At 34.9% G+C, this 18835-nt stretch overlaps 5 protein-coding genes across 9 annotated transcripts; 3 read left to right on the top strand and 2 right to left on the bottom strand.

Annotated features, from left to right (window-relative positions):
- Window positions 1–3260: 3260 nt before the first annotated feature.
- LOC120189301 (ribonuclease 3-like) lies at window positions 3261–4678 on the top strand. The gene is made up of 4 exons (XM_039192615.1): window positions 3261–3814; window positions 3931–4023; window positions 4230–4366; window positions 4467–4678. The coding sequence occupies exons 1-4, from the start codon at window positions 3326–3328 to the stop codon at window positions 4639–4641; spliced, it is 894 nt and encodes a 297-aa protein (XP_039048546.1). The 5' UTR covers window positions 3261–3325; the 3' UTR covers window positions 4642–4678.
- Window positions 4679–5895: 1217 nt separating this feature from the next.
- Window positions 5896–6992, top strand: LOC120189275 (ethylene-responsive transcription factor 3-like). 2 transcript variants are annotated; one of them, XM_039192587.1, is made up of 2 exons: window positions 5896–5997; window positions 6111–6992. In XM_039192587.1, the coding sequence occupies exon 2, from the start codon at window positions 6178–6180 to the stop codon at window positions 6802–6804; it is 627 nt and encodes a 208-aa protein (XP_039048518.1). In that variant the 5' UTR covers window positions 5896–5997; window positions 6111–6177; the 3' UTR covers window positions 6805–6992. The 2 variants fall into 2 exon arrangements, with proteins under 2 accessions (XP_039048518.1, XP_039048517.1); XM_039192586.1 differs by having other exon boundaries at window positions 5896–6010.
- Window positions 6993–7451: 459 nt separating this feature from the next.
- LOC120189233 lies at window positions 7452–11468 on the bottom strand. 2 transcript variants are annotated; one of them, XR_005522494.1, is made up of 7 exons: window positions 10685–11468; window positions 10048–10390; window positions 8448–9802; window positions 8244–8357; window positions 7961–8115; window positions 7754–7876; window positions 7452–7644 (listed from the first exon to the last, which is right to left on the bottom strand). XR_005522494.1 is itself a non-coding variant. In XM_039192552.1 (6 exons), exons 1-6 carry the CDS (start codon window positions 11090–11092, stop codon window positions 7828–7830), a joined length of 2424 nt encoding a protein of 807 aa, XP_039048483.1. In that variant the 5' UTR covers window positions 11093–11468; the 3' UTR covers window positions 7751–7827. The 2 variants fall into 2 exon arrangements, 1 of the variants encoding a protein (XP_039048483.1); XM_039192552.1 differs by lacking the exon at window positions 7452–7644 and having other exon boundaries at window positions 7751–7876.
- A 1137-nt stretch (window positions 11469–12605) lies between these two features.
- LOC120189220 (V-type proton ATPase subunit e1-like) lies at window positions 12606–15055 on the top strand. The gene is made up of 4 exons (XM_039192538.1): window positions 12606–12691; window positions 12814–12941; window positions 13856–13903; window positions 14804–15055. The coding sequence occupies exons 2-4, from the start codon at window positions 12844–12846 to the stop codon at window positions 14868–14870; spliced, it is 213 nt and encodes a 70-aa protein (XP_039048469.1). The 5' UTR covers window positions 12606–12691; window positions 12814–12843; the 3' UTR covers window positions 14871–15055.
- Window positions 15056–15516: 461 nt separating this feature from the next.
- LOC120189210 (syntaxin-51-like) lies at window positions 15517–18401 on the bottom strand. 3 transcript variants are annotated; one of them, XM_039192528.1, is made up of 7 exons: window positions 18341–18401; window positions 18179–18304; window positions 17582–17797; window positions 17204–17406; window positions 17030–17130; window positions 16871–16915; window positions 15517–15740 (listed from the first exon to the last, which is right to left on the bottom strand). In XM_039192528.1, exons 3-7 carry the CDS (start codon window positions 17794–17796, stop codon window positions 15609–15611), a joined length of 696 nt encoding a protein of 231 aa, XP_039048459.1. In that variant the 5' UTR covers window position 17797; window positions 18179–18304; window positions 18341–18401; the 3' UTR covers window positions 15517–15608. The 3 variants fall into 3 exon arrangements, with proteins under 3 accessions (XP_039048459.1, XP_039048457.1, XP_039048458.1); XM_039192526.1 differs by lacking the exon at window positions 18341–18401 and having other exon boundaries at window positions 17582–17800; window positions 18183–18305; XM_039192527.1 differs by lacking the exons at window positions 15517–15740; window positions 18341–18401 and adding an exon at window positions 16612–16755 and having other exon boundaries at window positions 17582–17800; window positions 18183–18305.
- Window positions 18402–18835: the final 434 nt, after the last annotated feature.

Here is an 18835-nt window from a genome sequence, read left to right as displayed (position 1 = left end):
AAAGAGTCAATGAATAGATGGGAAGAAATAATTTGCAAACAATTGCAATCAAAAGACCAAATTGAGTAAAATGTAAAGTTAAGGGACTAAATAAAAAGAGAGAGAATATTTTCAGTAAAAAATAAAAATTGAAGTTACATAGGTATTCTATAGTGGTATAGGAGCATGTGGTTCAAATTTGTTAAAAAAAATTGGATTAAAAATGAAGGATGAATTGAATAAATAAAGAAATCATGAAAAATTGAAGGATTAAATTGAAAAATAAAAAATTGTTATCAAAAAGATGAATTGAAAGAACATATGTATTTTATGATGGTTTAGGAGCATGTGGTTCAAATTTGGTAAAAAAATGACTTAAAAAATGAAGGAAGAATTGAAGGAATAATGAAATCAATGACTAAATCGCAAAACTGTAAAAACTAGTCAGTCAATTTTTTGATTTTTCGAGTAACTCAAAATTTCCAAATTCCAACTCGACTCAAACTCAAAAATCGAATTAATAATTCAAATTGACTCGAATAACTCGAAATTGAAAAAAAAATATTTTTCTAATCGAGTCGAGTTTTGCTCACCCCTATCTATTTTAATTACTAAAGTTTAAAAGATTTTAATTTACTCATTGCACCCTTGAATTGCTTCTACTTTATTTAATCACTCGGGGTTAAATTATAAATGAAAGTATGATATGCCACTATGCCAGCCACATATGTTGATGTGGATTGCTTTTTATTGACATTAAATTCATGTGTCATTCACATCATTTTTATATTTTATGTTCTTCCTCCAAATATGAAAGTTTTAGAATTTTATCCACATGCCACGTCGAAATTATTATTAATTATCTCGTATCACTTTATCACTTTAAATTTTACCTAAATTAATTTAAAACTCATAAAACTCAACCCTAAATCCAAAACTCATAAAATTTCAAACTAGTACTCCAATATATAATATACACCAGCTGATCAACATGAAATCAAGATACACAACTTGCTTCTCCTTCTCCACCTCTTCACCATTAAAATTTGAAGGATAATACTTCATCATCGAAAAATAAAAGACAATTCAAAATTAGAGTTTTTCGCACAAAATAAATGAATAAAGTTTCGGAGTCCATTTCACAATGTTTAAAAGAATTGCATGTCTTATGCATGCACGCACGTATATTTTCGTATATGAATGTATGCTAATGTATGCATGTATACATTCTTCTTTTATTACAGTTGAATGATCACCATGGATACATTCTTTTTTATTTCAGTCGAGAAAACAAAATACTAAGATTATGTAAACGGTGCCCAAACCATAGAACCTTCAAACTTGTTGACTTAATTGATCAGTTGCGAGGAAACCTAGCTATCAAGATGGGACTCAGTTTGACAGCAAACCCTGCAAGCTTTTCAGGGTCAGGCAAAAGATCCTTCACAATTGCGTGGGGGAAGAAGCTCTTATGAGCACATCGGATCAAACCTGGCGACAATGATGTTTGTTTGTATCTATCATTTGTTCGAGTTACTTAATTGATTATTTAACTAGCTATTTGTATGTTCTAATTTTATTCTTAAGTGACTAGTTTGTGTACTTCAATAATTTTGAAAGAATGGCTCGATTTATATGATTAGTTTACTCTTATTTTTTACTTTTCTTGTATTATCATATATTTTTTCATGTATTAATGAATCATTTCCCTTTATTAGTATATTTTTATATATTTGTTAATACGTAATATATAGGTATATTTATTAGTGTATATTATTTTTGAAAATAATAAAAACATAAAAGACCATAAAATTACACTAAGAAAACACGGAAACGATGGTCCTAGGGATTAGGCTTATTTATTATGTTCTACCTAAGTTTGTTTTTCTTTATCAATGTCAACATTTTTAATTTTTAATGCCTGGTAGGATCGATGGCGACAGTTTGTTTTCGAGTCAGGTGGAAGATAGGTTACGCACAGAGGCCTAGGTAAATTAAGACCAAATTTCTGGGAGGGAGAGATTTCTTAGTAGAGATTGATGATGACGAATTATACAGTATCATGAAGGAGCATAACTGGTCGTATTTAAATGAAGTTTTCCTGAAGTTCACCCTTGGTCATAATCATACAGACCGTCGGAAAGAGTAACTTGGTCAAATCATACAAACCGTCAGAATCATGAAGGACCTTGTTTGGATTCCATAGTATTTTTTGTGGTAGCGTAATCTTCTTCGAGAATTATTCTGGTGGCCCACTCTGGAGTGTGTGGAAATGCTTTTGTGCCTCGGTATGAGTTTGCTGGTGTCGAGTGTTGAACTGCCGATTGGAATTGTTTTTCTGTTTTTTACCTTTGAGTGTTTTGATGGTTGTAATGTTTTGCTTCTTTTAGATGGTCAAGAGTTGATTTTGTAGGGGGTGGGTTACTTGAGTATCTAGTTTCTGTTTTTGGTTCGTTGTGTTTGTATTGTTCTCTTATGTAGTACTATTTTCCTCCAATTAGATTAGGGAGGTTTTTAATGAGGCTCATAAGTTGAACTTCGACTCTTTATTTACTTTAATAAATTGTCCTTTGCTGAGCGAAAAAGAAAAATACTATTGGTTTGGATTTAATTAATTTTTTAATAGTATTAAGATGATTATAAAGTAGTATTGTTTAAAAATTCTTAATCATTTGAAAATGAACGTTTAAATATCATTATAAATATTATACTCGAACTTGAGACCTTTAGAAATAACAATTATCTCTTTAACGACAAATTTCGCTTGATTCGTGCTTAAATCTAAATATATATTCAGTAATAAATAATAGATCAAATCAAATTAAGAAAACTAATTTAGAGTAATTCGATCGGTTTGTATCAAAGTTTATACACTCCTAACTATACGTGGGCAAGTCTATTTACGTTGAAAATGATGGTAGAGAAGGATTTTAGTAATAAAAAAGAAGTTAAAATTTTAGGAAAGTGTAAGAAATTAAAACCCAAAATGCAGTGTGTGGGTGAGGTTAAATACTTGATGATCGAGCGATAAAAAGAGTGAAATTATAAATTTAGTAATACAATTAAAATATTTTAAAATTTAATTATTAAAACATAAAAAAAGAAAAATGAAGGATCAAAAATTAGTTTACCCAAGGTTAAAACTGGTTAATTCTTTCTCTATCTTTAAACCAACCGAAAGAAATATGAAACGTGGCCTAAGCTTTAAATAAAGTCAATCTCAAAGGAGACAAAAATTTCTCTGTCATTAGAGACTTTATTTTCCACTACAACTTTACTTGTACTGAAGTATTGGATCGCTTCACGTCTAAGCAAATTCTAATTATTCGATCACAGTACTTCCACCATGAAACACCACTTCACCCAGCTCGACCACGGCGTTTCCGACGACGTCAAAATGGCGTCTGCTCTCGAAGTGGTTGTTGCCACGGTGGTCCTAGCTTTGGTTTTGCACATCTTCTGGCGTTGCTGTCGCTCGTTTTACCTTAATCACGTCAAGAAATACATTTCTTCTTCTTCATTCGCCGCGGCCTCTAGCTTAGAGCCGTCGACGATCGCCGCTGTGGAGGAGATCCTCAACTACACGTTCAAAGACAAAAGACTCCTCGAGGAAGCTCTGACGCACTCTTCATGCCGCGAAATCATTTCGTATGACCGGCTCGAGTTCCTCGGCGATGCGGCGTTGGGCTTGACGGTTGCGATCCATTTCTTCCGCTCGGAGCCGAAGCTGAACCCCGACCAGCTCACTCAGCGCCGAAAAGAGAGTGTGTGCAACGAGAGACTGACGCACGTGGCAGCTAGGCTTGGGCTTTACCGGTACATCAGGAGCCGTAATGTACGGAGAACCTCTGTTTCTCTCTCATGAATTTTCAATTAGTTCTCATATTTTACGAAAATTTAAAAATAAAAAATATATTTTCATAAATGATTGGTTATTGTTTGCTTTCAAAGGTCATGAGTCCAAACATTTTGGCCGACGTTGTCGAAGCTCTAGCCGGTGCTGTCTACGTGGATCTCAATTTCGATTCAACGAAACTATGGATGGTATTTATTTTATTTATTTCTTATTTTACAATGATCGAATAACTTTTAAACAGTCTGAGATGGAGTATACACCTTCGTATAAAGTTGTTTTAACTCAAATCCTCTAACATTCAATGAATTCATGATAATCAAAATTTAAATATTTTTCTTATAATTTAATGTAAAGATGATAAAATTAAATTATTAACAGTTGGATACTTGAGCAGATCTTTAAAGATGTATTAATGGTGGATGAAATTAAGGTGCCGAAGGACTTCGAATCTCGTGAGATTATTAATGGAGCACAAGATGAGTTGTATAGACTATGCGGCAGGAAAAAATGGGGAAACCCCATTTATACATAGTATGACCCATCTTTTTGCACGTATGATATATGAATCAATTGAATATCTCTAGTGAATTTGATAATCATTTGTACCTTCGGCATTGGGTTTTTCTCGTAGCCTTGCGAAAGAAGGATGTTCCCGACATGAAACCACGATGAAGTATTCCGTTGAAATTGAAACCGACGACGGTGTGCTCCGGCAAGAAGGTGATGAAAAATCTACTCCGCGAGATGCCCGCAACTCTGCTGCTTACCGTTTGCTTCGTTCCCTGCAAAAATCTGCTATAGTTTGATTCTTCTTCTTTCTTATAGGATCGATCCTATCTATTAGATGTGTATTAATTTTATAATATTTAGTTTAAAAAACTGTATTTTTATTTTTATATAATATTTATCATAAAATAAGATATAAGAAAATATACCAAACGGCGATATAAACATGTTTTTCTTGATGTATTTAGTTCAAATAATTGAGAAATGAGCTCAAGATTATTAAATTTTTTAAACTCATTGATTACTATTACTAGAGAATTAATTTTTTGTTTAAATTTAAATATGATATATATATATATATATATATATATATATATATATTTAACTATATATTATATCGAATCTTTAATTTTGTATACATTTTTCACACATAAAAGTATGACTTAATATAAAAGTAAGTGTCTAAACTATATTATTTTTTCTTAAAGTGGTGTTCAAACTTTCTTCCGGTCAATCTAGGTACCTAACGTTACGAACGTTATCATTTTAGGTGTTCGGACTGTAACAACCGTTAAAGGATATATGTCACTTTTATAACATTTTAAAATTTTATTTAAATTAAAAACTTAAAATTTTAAATTTTAAAAGAAATAAACCCAAATTTTATAAAACTACAAAAAAAAAACCAAAACTTTCGAAATCTTAATTTCAATCTTTTGCCACAGTTGATCACCACCGCCGCCATCAATCGACCAACCACCCAACGACGTGTGACCGACCAACCATCTATGATCAAAACCTCCTTATTTTCGCAACTAGTCGAGTACCCAACTAATCCTGATTTAGGTTCAGCGTGTTAGTTGTTCGTTGTGATTTAGGGTTCTTTGATTATTATTATGGTGATTGTTCATCAGGTTAGTGGTCGTCGATCAAGGCGCGAGACGGAAACGACAACGACAAGAGACAACAGGCGTGGGTAAAGGGATTAGATTTAGGGATTTCAAAGTTTGGAGGAGATTTTTAATATTTTTAAAAAAATAAAAAAAGTTTAGGCACTACTTTATAAAAAATGGTATAGTTTAAGTACATATTTTTATATTAAGCCTAAAAATATTTGTTCAAGTATTTTAATATACAAATTATTAATTATTTTAATACATTATAACAACATATGATATATAATAAAATTTAAAAACCCACATAATTATTTTTTAATATATTAATTTCAAAAGAGTTAAAGTGTATTAAAATTCATGAAATAAAATTAAAATAAATAAATAAATAGATCGTACAGATGAAATTAATATAATTCGTGCAGAAGAGAAGGTTGTGTTCTCACCTATCATCTCATCGCCCTTTTTCTTTCTTTCCTTAAAATTTACATTTTCTTTTTTATTTTTTGCTCTCCGGTTTTTTTTTAATTATATTGATTTCGGGTATGTAGATTTGGTGAGTTTACACCTTTTTAATTCCTAATCTTTAAGCTTTTGTTCAATCTCTTTGTATGGATATAATAATTTTCCTTTTTTTGTTTTTTCGATCTTTGAAGTTAAACTCTGTTTCTGGATAACCCCTTTGAGAGAATCGGGTGGATTTTAAGTTCCGATCATTTTCCGATGCGGAAAGGGAGAAGAGCCGACGTAGCGATGAAACTGGCGGTGGAACCCAACGGATCTGTAAAAGAACAAAGATACAGAGGTGTTAGGAAAAGACCATGGGGAAAATTCGCGGCGGAGATCAGAGATCCATGGAAAAAAACCAGGGTTTGGCTAGGGACCTTCAATTCTGCCGAAGAAGCCGCTCGAGCCTACGATGCGGCGGCGATTTCCCTCCGTGGAAACAAAGCGAAAACGAATTTCGCCTTAAGTTCCTTGGACCTCCCACCTTTTCATCACAGCAACAATGAAGCCTTCATCGACGGCCACCTGATATATCCGTCAGGGGCTGATTGTAAAGATCCGGAAGTGAATCCGCAAAGACCGGCGAGGAGTAGCATGAGTAGCACGGTGGAGTCTTTTGGTGGGCCGAGACCAGCCCAACCACAGCAGAAACCGACGGCGGTTACGACTCGGAAGTGCGCACCGCCAGTGGTGCCGGACGATTGTCACAGTGACTGTGATTCATCGTCGTCAGTTGTCGATGACGGGGATGGTATGGCATCGTCGTCTTGCCGGAAAACCTTGCCTTTCGATCTCAATTTTCCACCGTTGGATGAACTCGACGATCTCACTCTATGTCTCTGATCAGTTAGTCGATCTTAAAGTATCCTTTTTGCGATTTATCAAATGATAGATCTTTGTCGCTGGAAACATGATGGTGATTTAGGGTTTTTGATTATCATATCTCAACTCTGATGATCTGAAAGATCTTTCATTTTGTATAAACAATTTGTCTAATTCAATCCCTAAAGAAGCGATTGCTTTCACTTTCACGATTGATCTTTGTAGTAAATGATGATTTCTTAGTGTTATCAGATCTGGAGTTCTTTCATCTTCAAGCTTTGGACCTTTTCTTAATTGGCATCAGATCTGGGTTTCTGTTGTTATCTTACCCAAGAATTTGCAGAACTCAGTTCCAAAAGAACTGCATTATGATCCATTGATCTACCGCTGAATTTGCATTATAAACATTAGGGTAAAATACAACTCATGTCATCCAATTATAAACGACAATTTTACCCAAATATATACAACAAATAATTAATTATTAAAATAATACACATTGATGATTAATTCTCGAACAAATATTTATATTGTTATGTTGATAAAGACATGTTCTGTAAGAAATATCTTCTACCTTATAGACACAACTATTCTAACAGTAGACCATTAAGGAGAACAACACTCGTTTTCCATAAATAATTTCATATAAAAGAAAAGGTTGAACAATGTTATAAAAGCTGAAACAGATTGATTTATGATTGTTTAAACAATTTGGAAATGTATGAAGAAATGAACTTAAATTTCTAGTCGAACAATGGATACACAAGTAGCTCTAGGACAAAGACTACATATAATACACAAGGCAAATAACAATCATCATCATCAGATGTGCAACAGGTCCAAGCTGCAAGCTTTCTATACCTGTGTTCGACATAAACAGTTACAATTCCGGTTAATGTCTTGGGAAAATTCGGTTCCGGGCATTATTAGAAAACCGCAAACAAAATCGTGATATCGATAGTATGTTTACCTGACCTGAGTACTGATATCATTTGCCATGGCAACTAGTCAAGGCATGCTAAGTAAAAAAGATGCATAACTGTGTTAACTTGATATAGGCCGAAAGCTTCCTTGGAATTCATCATAAAGCCGTCTGCAGAATAAGTTCCAGTATTAAACAAAATCCGATTCTTCATGTGCTTATTACATGATAAATTTATCGAATGAAAACACGTACTTGCATAAGAAAATTGCCCTTAATCCTTCGGTTGCTTCAATTCCTAACTGACTTCGCCTTTCACTTTCTTCTTTGAATTTAGCAGCAGGGAGAACTTCACATGGGCGTTGAATCGAGGTTGCCATTACAGTGCTACCATTAATAGATTCATAAACCTACAAAGAATAGCAGAAGGAACGATTGGCAAGCCATCAGATTTTACTTGCTACTATGACAGACAAGAAGTAGACAACAGAGAACATTAGTAAGAAAACGGTCAACTTAATCATGCATGAAAGATTACCTCACTCGTTTCGGGAGCACATGGATGGACAACACCCTCCGGCAAATCATTAGGAAAGTAGCACCTTTTGACAACCACCCACTTTATCCTGGTTTTAGCATCCTCCCACATTGCCTGCAGTGAAGATCCAAACTTATGAAGCCTGTTTTTACAGGACATGGGCACTATCAGGCTCATCATATAAATTCTTTTGAACAGGCTTACCTGAAGCTTAGACGGTATCAGTTTATCCTGGCCAAAATGAACAAGAGCATGATCATGAACTTTATAAGTTATGCCATTGATGTAACAAGACTGGTAAAACTCTTTCTCATCCACAACTTGAAGTACGTCACCAGCCCATTCAACAGCACACAAACCGTCAGAAGAAAACTCGGGATGTCTTGAAATCTCAGTATTAGCTCCATGATTTGCTGTCGAATGTACTTGTGCATTTGCAGCATCTTGTTCACTTTGATTTATCTGTTTACTGCAGTCAATATCTCCTTTCGAACCTTTCTCCAAATCTGTATCTCCTGAACTTCCATCATGGCAATTATTTGAAGGGATTTCAGCACAGTTTTGATGCTTTGTTAGGATATCTTGATTGCTATGTGAAACCTGTGAATGATCAGCCTTGTCGCTGATAGTGTTAGATGATGTATCCGCAGGCTGTGACGATGTTGTATGATCTTTTTTTTCTTCGCGATTAGATGATTCAGTAATTTGAGAATGCTCTTCAGGTTTCTCATTTACTGTGCCAACAAAAGGAGAATCACATACAGCATCCAAAGGTTTTGTTGAGTTTCCTTTTGAAACCTTAGAATCAGATGCTGACTCAACAGAGTTGGCGTCAACTGTAGCAGACACAACAGGAGTCTGCAATGCTGAGCTTCCATTTGCAGTCACCTCGTGATTGAGCGTTGGACCCAGGTTTTCCACTTTCTTCTCTGAAGATGACTGAACTTCAACTGAGCTAGATGGCACTTTGGGTAGATTGATACTTCTCATGACACGACCATATTTGGGGGGCAAAGGCTTCCCATTGCAAAATGACAAGCATCTAGCACAGTGCCACTCTCCCCTAGGGATTCCCTTTGACTGCAAACATTTTAAGTGAAATCCTTTCTCACATGCATCACAAAGCAGCACATTTTCCACTTCATTAATGGCAAGTTTGCATGTTTGACAAGTCATGGCCTTATTCATATACTCTCTAGAAGGACAAGTCCAGGTAGGATGTGCAGGAAGCTTCAGTTGCAACAACTTCTGAACAATTCTAGCAATTTCGGTGTGATTATTATTAAATGGAGGAGCTTGGGTAAAGTTCACACCTTGCACGGGCTGGTGCACACTTGGAAAAGCTCCAGTTACAGTTTGAGTAATGAATGGTTTAAAGGTTTGATCTCTCACAGCTTGAGGAGTCATCTGTGCCATAGTCGAACCAGAACTTCCTTCAACCTTGGTTGGATGATGAGCCAAAACCTTGTTCTCTTGCCCAGGTTTACCTAATACTGCAGGTTGAGCTTGCATAGACCAAGTGGGAGCATTGGCGAGTGAATGGCTTGCTGAAGAGTTAGCTGAAACACACAATATTGACATCCATTCAGAGATGATGCATGGATGAAGATGCTAGACTATAGAATTGATCATTTCATAATCATCATAGAACACAATTTCAAGCCAAGGAAGCATGCCCCACTCATGTAAAAATTAAGTAGACCATATCATCTAATCTCTCCCAAAAAGTTTCAAATGATATGTAAACAGGTCCATCAAGTTTTTAGCTACCAAGGGTCGGAGACCTGGTCAAAGAGAGAATTACCTGGTACATGGGAAACATAAGAAGCCACGTTCCATCCTCCATCCAATTTAATCTGTGGTCTGTCAACCCTGGGATATGCAAATGAAGACGAATTTCCTAGATGGCCACTCGGTAGCCCAGTGGACATTGTAGCAATTTTTACGCCGCTGGTGGGCAATTGATGCTGAAATAGAGTTGAACCTGCTGCGGTAACATGAGACACAGTTGCTTGAATTGGTCGATCTGATGGTAAAATGCGAACTGCACGCAATGAGCCACAGTTTTCAGCGGATCCACCAACATTAGTTTGCACTGACCGAGTTGCATATGTAGCAGGAGTAGTGAATTTCTTGGGTTCTTCCATCTGAAAAGCATTAAGGTAATCGAACACTCGAATTCCAATATACTACAAAGTAATTTAAATAACATGAACTTTTCACAAAAAATCAGTATTACATTCAGAATATCATAAGAATTCTACAACATTCATAAATATCTTATGAGCAATTTAAACCAAACGAAACTTCTCACAGCTTCAGACATAATCCTTAATTCCCCAAAATTAACATTAAAATCTTTCCCCAAACCAATTATTCCTCACCAATTAAACAAACAAAATTAATGCAATAAATTCATTAAAATAACAAAAAGTTTTTACCTTCATTTTAGAAAATAAAACCTTCTGAGAAATCGACATTCCCATACCCCTAAACCCTAATCTCTGCTCTTTGAGATGGGAATTAAGCCCCAACTCTTCAATCACATTCCCTATCGCCTCCCGCCCAACAATATCCTTAGGCGTCATCTCCCCACACATCTCCGCCAACGCCTCACGCGCCTCTGCCATCAAAGCCGTCTCAGCCGACGTGGGATTCCTCCCTCCTCCCCTCATCTTCCACATCGTCGACAGCACCAGCACAATCTCCGCCAGCCTCTTTAATCCCCCACTGCAACGCTGCTTCTTCGACACATAAACATCCCCGTTCTCGACCCCTCTCTTCCCCCCCACCGCTGGAGAAGGCTCAAACGCTGCAGCTTTTTCGTCGACACCCACCTCGGGGTCCATTATAAACAATATTAATCAAAACCCAATGTCTGTAGACTCACGAGACTGACCGAAAACAGAACGAGAGAGAGGAAAGGAAGGAGAAACAAAGATCGAATGGGAAGTAGCTAAATTATAGAATTAAAAGAACAAAAAAAGGGGGAAACTTTTTGGCGGGTAAATTGTGGGAAAGAGAGAGAAATTTTAAAATATAATTTTTACTTTGTGAAAGGAAGGGATCAGAGTTAGGATCGAAAGAAGAAGGGATTTTGAGAGCGTCGAATGACATTAAAGATTAAAAAAGATGGTTTATTTGGGAGAGTTTTGTGATTTAAACTGAACCGACCGGCTTACTCAAATCGGACCGGATATGAGGAATTTGGGGATTTTCAATTTTCAGTTGAATCTAGGATTTGGGTCTTTGGTAATTTTAATACGGTGCGGTGATAGGGATGAGACCAATGAGGATTAGCCACGTCAGTAAAAGATGTAAAGCGACATTTTATCCATTAATTTTTCAACTTTTGCATTTTGGTTCATAAACTTTGTTTTTTAATCCTCTAAATGACAAAACATCTCCGGAAATTAAAATGCATTTTAAAACTTTTTATTTGATGATACGGTACAATTAGGGATGATTAAAATATGTAAACTCAATAGACTCCACATTAAAAAAAATTAATAGACTCTGATTCAATTCGATCTTATAACGTTAAATTAGTTTTGAAATTCAAATTCAAGATATATTTGTGAAATGTAAACTTAAAATCGAGATAAATTTTAAATTTTAAGAATAAAATCTATGATTTAACTCGAAATAAATTATACTATTTACCTGGTTCAATTGGTCTATAAATTTTTTTTTCTTTCATTTTCCCCTTTCTTCATTCTACATTCTCCCCCAAATTATCTAACCTAATTTAAAAATCTATAGATCCAAGTATTCTTGTCGACAAATGCACAAAAAAAAATTACATTAACGATTGTTGTTGAACCTAAAATTTTCTAACAACCCCTTTTAAACCTTTTAAATTCAAATGTAATGTCAATTTAATTAAAAAAAATATTCCGATGTTAATGAATCTAAATTAAAATCTTTTAAATTCTTTATTTTAGATCTCATCCTTCCGTCGTTAAATCAAATTAAAATATAACCATATTATTTAAAAACAAAACTCTTCATGAAATGATAAAAAAATTAAAAATGTTAATAATTAATATTAATATTTATATGTTTTCTTTAAATAAAATTGAATATAGCATATTTTAAAATATTTTAATTATATAGACGGTCGATCGAACTGACCTAAAGCCTGATTTTTTATATTCAAATTAATATAATCTAAATCGAATTAAACTGATCGAACCAAACAAATCACCCGATCCATAAATAAATCTAAAAGCTACTTTAAGCCATTTGAGCCATATTAGCCCAATATAGAGTCCCATTTACTTCAAGCTTGGGCTCAAAGAGACGGGTCATTGATGAACAGTCGGGTTTTCGAAGATCCGAAACTAAAAACTAAAACCTCTACAGAGCGTACCTTCCGATCAACAAATCCAAACTTAAGATCACAATCACTGTTATTTTCTTCCATTTTCTCTGATACCAAACAAAAGGTTTTAGTTTCTCAGCCTATGAATTATATCTTATCTCCATATTTGTTTTTGGCTTTTTTTTTTCAGCCTGGAATCCAAGTTAATTTAAGGGGAAAAAATAAATTTTCCTTTTGTTTTTGCAGGAGGTTTTTTGTGAAATCGACATCTGGAATATGGGTTTCTTGATAACAACCCTAATTTTTGCTTTAATTGGGATAATCGTATCGCTTTGTACCAGAATCTGCTGTAACAGAGGTCCCTCTGCTAATCTGTGAGTGTCCTTTTAAACAACAATCACTCTTTTTAGAATTAAATTTGCTCTTTTTATTAGGCTTTTTTAGATTTAAATTTCATATGTTAGAATTAAGTTTAAAGGGTATCTGTTGATTGGTATACTTCAATAAAATATGCTTTAATTCGGTATTATAACTTGCAAGAACAGAAAATTGGCAACCAATGCTGAATTCGTTGCTGTGGTTGTTTACTCTTATCCGGAATGAACCTTATCATATCTCATTGCATTGGGCTCTGCTGTCAAGGCATCCTTAGTTTCAGTCAACAGAAAGGCCTTGACCCTCTTCAGGCATGATCATTACTCCGATCAGGCGCACGCTCTGCGCTGAGATGTCTGTTAGGAAATATTTTCCAAAATAAAAAACTCACCTAATTGAAGTTCTCTTTGATTTCTTCTAATATAAATTTACTTCTTTATATTTGATATTCAACCATAGAGATGGGATCATAAGGAAATCATGGATATTGTTGGCCAATGAAGAAAAGAGAGTTTTTCATGTTTTGTAGATAAACTAGCTCACTCTTTGGAGTTAATTATCGTATTTTTATATTGTAATCTCTTTTATAAGTAATGTGGACACCTACAAAAATTCACATTTTATGCCTCGTGCAAGGATTTTTATTTTTTTATTTCTTGTGTGCTTTGGGGGCAGTATAAGGAGACCTAAAGGGTGCCTTGCTACTGATCCTTGGTAAAGATTGATCTAACTGGTTTGAATGAATTTTAGTTATTTACCATGTTCTGCTATAGAATAGCCTGGTTTTACATTTAGAGTAGTTACTAAGATGTTTTCTTTTGTTCAATTATTATTTCCTGCCAGATAAGAGTAATTCTCCCTAGATTTTCCTTGTTCTCATCGGAAAACTGTTTTTCTTTGTTTTATTACGCAGGCTCCACCTAACACTGGTCATTACGGCAACAGTCTGTTGTTGGATGATGTAAGTCTATTCTTGTTTTACATTTTATCTTTCTTCTGTAGCAATTTGACTTTCATATGAATTTTGTTTGTAAATTACTAAAATATGAGATCTTCAATATGCAATGATTATTATCTGTGGGATTCTTTTGGCGATGTTGTCCTAAAATTTTGGTTTAGATGAAGAATGGAATGCCACTGCCTTTTCTGACTATCCTTTCTGCAACGTGGAACTACTTTTTCTTCCTGGGATTCTGAATTTGCATAGCGGCACATATATTAAGAATCAATGGCTTTACAAAGACCTAATTCGAAGGTGTATATAAAAAACTTGTCGTAAAATGAGAATAATACCTAATGTAGCTTGTTCGTTAGCTGTGAATTCACCAAATATATCACCTTGTTGAAAGCTGAGTTCTTTTGTGCCTTAATATGCTGCCCAGTTTCTATGGTCGTTGCTATAATGATTGCGGAATAAGTTAAATTTATAAGTTCATTAGGTTGCCCTGGATGATGATAAAGTCCGGAGTCCTGACTTTTTCATTTTAACGAACATTGAAAAGGTTTACTCTGCTGCCTTCGACACACTCGGATATGTGCACTTAATATCTGCTTCTATAACATTTACCTTGTCTCTGTCTTGAGTGCATGTGAACTATTCATACAAATGGCGTATGTCCTACATTGAACACGTAGTTTGGTACTATGTTGTTTTGAGTTTTTATTTTCCTTAAAGTGACACTCATGACATTCTCACTTGAGTCAAAGTAACCCGGCATTGGTATGCACCTTTAACCAATGATTCCAACTTCCAAGGAAGTTAATCTATGTAGCTGTTTATACATAGCTCTAGTTTTGTAAGTAAACTGGTTTTCTTTCTCTGTCTTGTTAGTTTTTAGTGTTAATTCTTTTGCTTTGACAGGTGGGCAATTGTATATCTTGCACAAATGAAACCACTCATCGTCCCCATTTTGAGTGAAGGAGAGTGAAATCCTTCACACAATCAATTCGGAATTGTGGGATTTAGCCTGAGAATTTAGTTGTCATGTTACATGTCTTCTCATGTTGTTTCTGTAAGTAATCCTTATTCAAAGTGTGAACTTTGAATTGGTATTATGTTAGCACTTCACTATTTGTTTCTCATTTGTTTGATTTCATAAAATAGTAGCGTTGTTTCCATCGGACATTATGTCGTTTTTGATGAAATAATTATGGAAAGTGCATTTCTTTCTTATTATCATTCTTTTCAAGATTATTATAATAAATGGTTTAAAGGTGAAATGAATTGTTATGACGTTGCGAATAAAACAAACTGAATTGAAAAGATTATTATAATAAATGGTTTAAAGACGCAAATAAGAGTTGAATTATTCATAAATTTACGAAGTTGCAAATGCAACTCACTCAACAACTACATCACACCTTGTTACACGAACTCTTCATTTTTCTTAAATGTGTCCCATACGTGTCCCACACTTGTATAGGACACCTTAGGGTATGCACATCTCCAAAATATATGAAAAAAGTTATAAAAAAACAAGAGCATATCCTTATTAGATGTATACTTGCATCTAGCACTCACTCCGAGTCCGTGTAACATAACTTCACACGAAGAAAATTACGAAGAAATGTGGGGGAAGCCGATAAAAAGTTCTCAAGCTGAAAACAAATTCTACCCATACAAACAAGACAAAAGGGTGAGCTTGTGGGTTCAGTGTCCGTTGGTATTACAAGTATTTGATGAGTAGATATATGGCAACAACCAGAATCACAATCCCGATCACAGCTAAAAGCATGCACATACAAGAACAACCTCCTCCGGTTCGCTTGGTCAAAATCGCAAGGTTTTTCTGCACCCTCTGTTAAAGAACAAGACAGATCCAACAAAAAACGTATTTATCAGAATCCACCATGATAGTCAAGTTACATTTTTTGTGGCAACTAACAGTGTTTTCAACAAATGCCCCTTAACACCAGGAACATTGGCACTGAAGACATTATCAGACAAGTTAGCATTTGATCAGAGGCATGCGTGCCTAATGCACCAAGACACCCTTTTTGGCAAGGCAATAGTTAGCGTTCAACCTTTTTTTTCATTAGCCTTTTACCTTTCCTAGTAAGAAAGAGGATAATTTCAGACTTTACTCAATATTTGAGTATTCAACAAAAAATACGATACCATAAGGAAATCATGCATACAGCCTAACAAAAGGAACAAAATGTGCTCATGTTTTGCAGATGAACTAGAAGACTCTTTAGAGTTTATTATCATACTTATATTTATATTATCGAACACGTCTACAGAACACTAAAAAACCCCACACGTGAACATTTTGCACCTTCCTTCACTGAGATGAAGGGTATTTTTTACACCTATTGCCTTAAACGCAACAAGGATTCTAGTGCCAAGAGTGCACCAAGCACCCTTTGCAAAATCACGAACTATTGTGGTAAGTGGCAAATAGTGTTCTATATTTTAACTATTCTCGAATTCAGGCACTAAGAAAATATGTGCATCGCATTCGACATGGAATATTTCAAATAGTCCATTCTTTCTCACACCACCAATGCATCAATTATCACAAACAATATAAAAGTAAAACAATAAAGCAACATTTTCATATCGATTGTTTTATTTTACTTCATCAAACTGCCAAAGAATACTACTTATAACCAAATTATTTCAAATAAAATAAAATTCGATAACCAATGACTAATCCTTAGTTAACTTGAGAGAACTTCTATTCTAAATAATGCTCAGATGACCATGAATTATTTCCTTCCTCCTCGAAGCAATGCTATGGATTCAAGGCTTAGTTCATCATTCTCTAGAGAAACGCTAGGACACGTTCAACTTTAGGGGAATGCCATTAACTAATAGGTGGACCAGATTAAATATAGTAAAAACAGTAATTGAATTTTGTTCCATTCAACAAAAAAGGAGGATATAGTGCTGAGAGAATAAAAGTGTTAATTACTAAATGTTTACCCGCAGCCGAGAATCGGTAACATCCACATGATAGTCCAGGTCGTCCTGCATGGAGGAAGCAAGGATAATGTGTAGTTATGGGTGATGAATCAAACCTCATGAAGCATTTTTAAAGAAATGAGAGCCAAAGAGAAAAGCAGAAATAAACAGAAAACATACAATAAGTCGGGTTTGCATATCAAGTTCTTCATTGACAGCCAATGCAATATGCTTCGTACTTACTACAGTCTCCTCCAACTGCTCAAGATCCTCATCTTGCTCTGCTAAAAAATGACAACCTCATAAGTTGAGGGAACTCGAGCCATTTTACAAGCTAGCACTAAAATAACTTGCCTTTCATTATTTGTCGTTGAAGACCAACAAGGCCGGAATTATCCAAACCAGCTGTTCTACTCATGGCATCTGGCTTAATTTCTGGCCCCAACAAGCTGTCTCTATTAGCAAAGTTTGACATGTTGAATGCAGAAGCCATCTGATTGGCTTTTGATCTTAAATTTGCAATCATATCCTTGCGACGATTCATCTCCTTTTCTGTTCTGTAACCAAAACACGAAACATCAACAAGTGCTGAAAGCCAGTTTGCTCATGATAAAACATGCTTCACTTTGCAAGCAAACACAGACCTACCGACTTTATAAATATCACATATGATCAAAATTACTAATTGAACCTCAATTCACTCCTATATGCACCTCGACTGAGTTGACTTACAGGGGCTTCACAGCTGGTCTAGACAAAAGGGACTGCAATCCATCAAGTCTAGTCCCTAAAATCGTAATCTTCCTTCTTATAGCCGATGCATGACGCTGAGTTTCCGGTCCCGATGCAGGCAAGTAACTCCTTTCAGATATCATGGCATTGATATCATCCGCAATTTTTACTGCTTCATTGTATTCTTTAACCCATGGGTCTGAAGAAGATGCCATTGACCTTGGACAAACGACAATCAAGTCAGAATCTAATCTAAATGGCCAAAAAGATACATAAAATATACAAACTTGAACTCATCATTCAGAGTATGAAAAAAGAACATATAAGAGCTCATTGAACTTGCAAAATTAATCAAATATTAATAATTCTGAGAAGAACCCTTAAAGAATTAGACCATTACTCACAAAGAATCAAATTCATGAAAAAGAATCCAAAATTTATTAGTCCAATTAACCCCAAATGTAAAAAGCAAATAAAGTTTGGAAATTTAATTGAAAACTCATCACTACAATGCCAATTTATTTTTTAAAATGGAATTAAACAAATACCCATTCATAAAATGCAAAATTCAATTAAGAAGACGATATCATAAACAACATACAAAGATGGAAAGTGAAAAATGAATGAGATGTTTCGATCAATCCACCAAAAAGAACAAGCGTAAACCCAGAAAGGGGAAAGTTCTTAGCTTTTGAAGATCCGTGTAAAGTGATCAATTGATTAATAGTGCTTGAAAGAGAAAGAGAGAGAGAGAGAGAGAATACGCCGAATTTGATCGAAATTTTTTGGGCCGTTGGATTAAGGGATTTGGGAAACGGCACCGTAGAGAACGAGTGCACATTTTCTGCTTGGTTTATTTTAAAGAAATTAAATTAATCTTATCCAAATAAATGATCATCCAGCTCAGTTGGTAGAGCACAAGGTTCTTAATCTTGAGGTCGTGGGATCGAGTCCCACGGAGGGTATTTCACAATTCGGAGGTCTCTTACGGAAGCTGCTCTCAACCTGGTGTTAGGGGTAGCCTACTATCTTACCTCCCCTTACCCCATATATATATATGGGAAAAAAGGACATCCATTATCCAAAATTAAAATATTTATTATTATTATTATTATACGATAATGACCTGGCAAGTTAATAAATTAATAATGTCCATTAGTATAATCTCATCAAATTTGGCCAATCTCTTTCACTAACGATATATATAATGAATTATTCAATTTTTGTTTAATTTAATGAGAAAATAACCTCAGT

The sequence above is a fragment of the Hibiscus syriacus genome, unplaced genomic scaffold, assembly GCF_006381635.1.
Source record: "Hibiscus syriacus cultivar Baekdansim isolate YM2019G1 unplaced genomic scaffold, ASM638163v2 tig00116954_pilon, whole genome shotgun sequence".
Classification (NCBI taxonomy): Eukaryota; Viridiplantae; Streptophyta; class Magnoliopsida; order Malvales; family Malvaceae; genus Hibiscus; species Hibiscus syriacus.
This window is presented reverse-complemented; position numbering and strand designations above follow the sequence as displayed.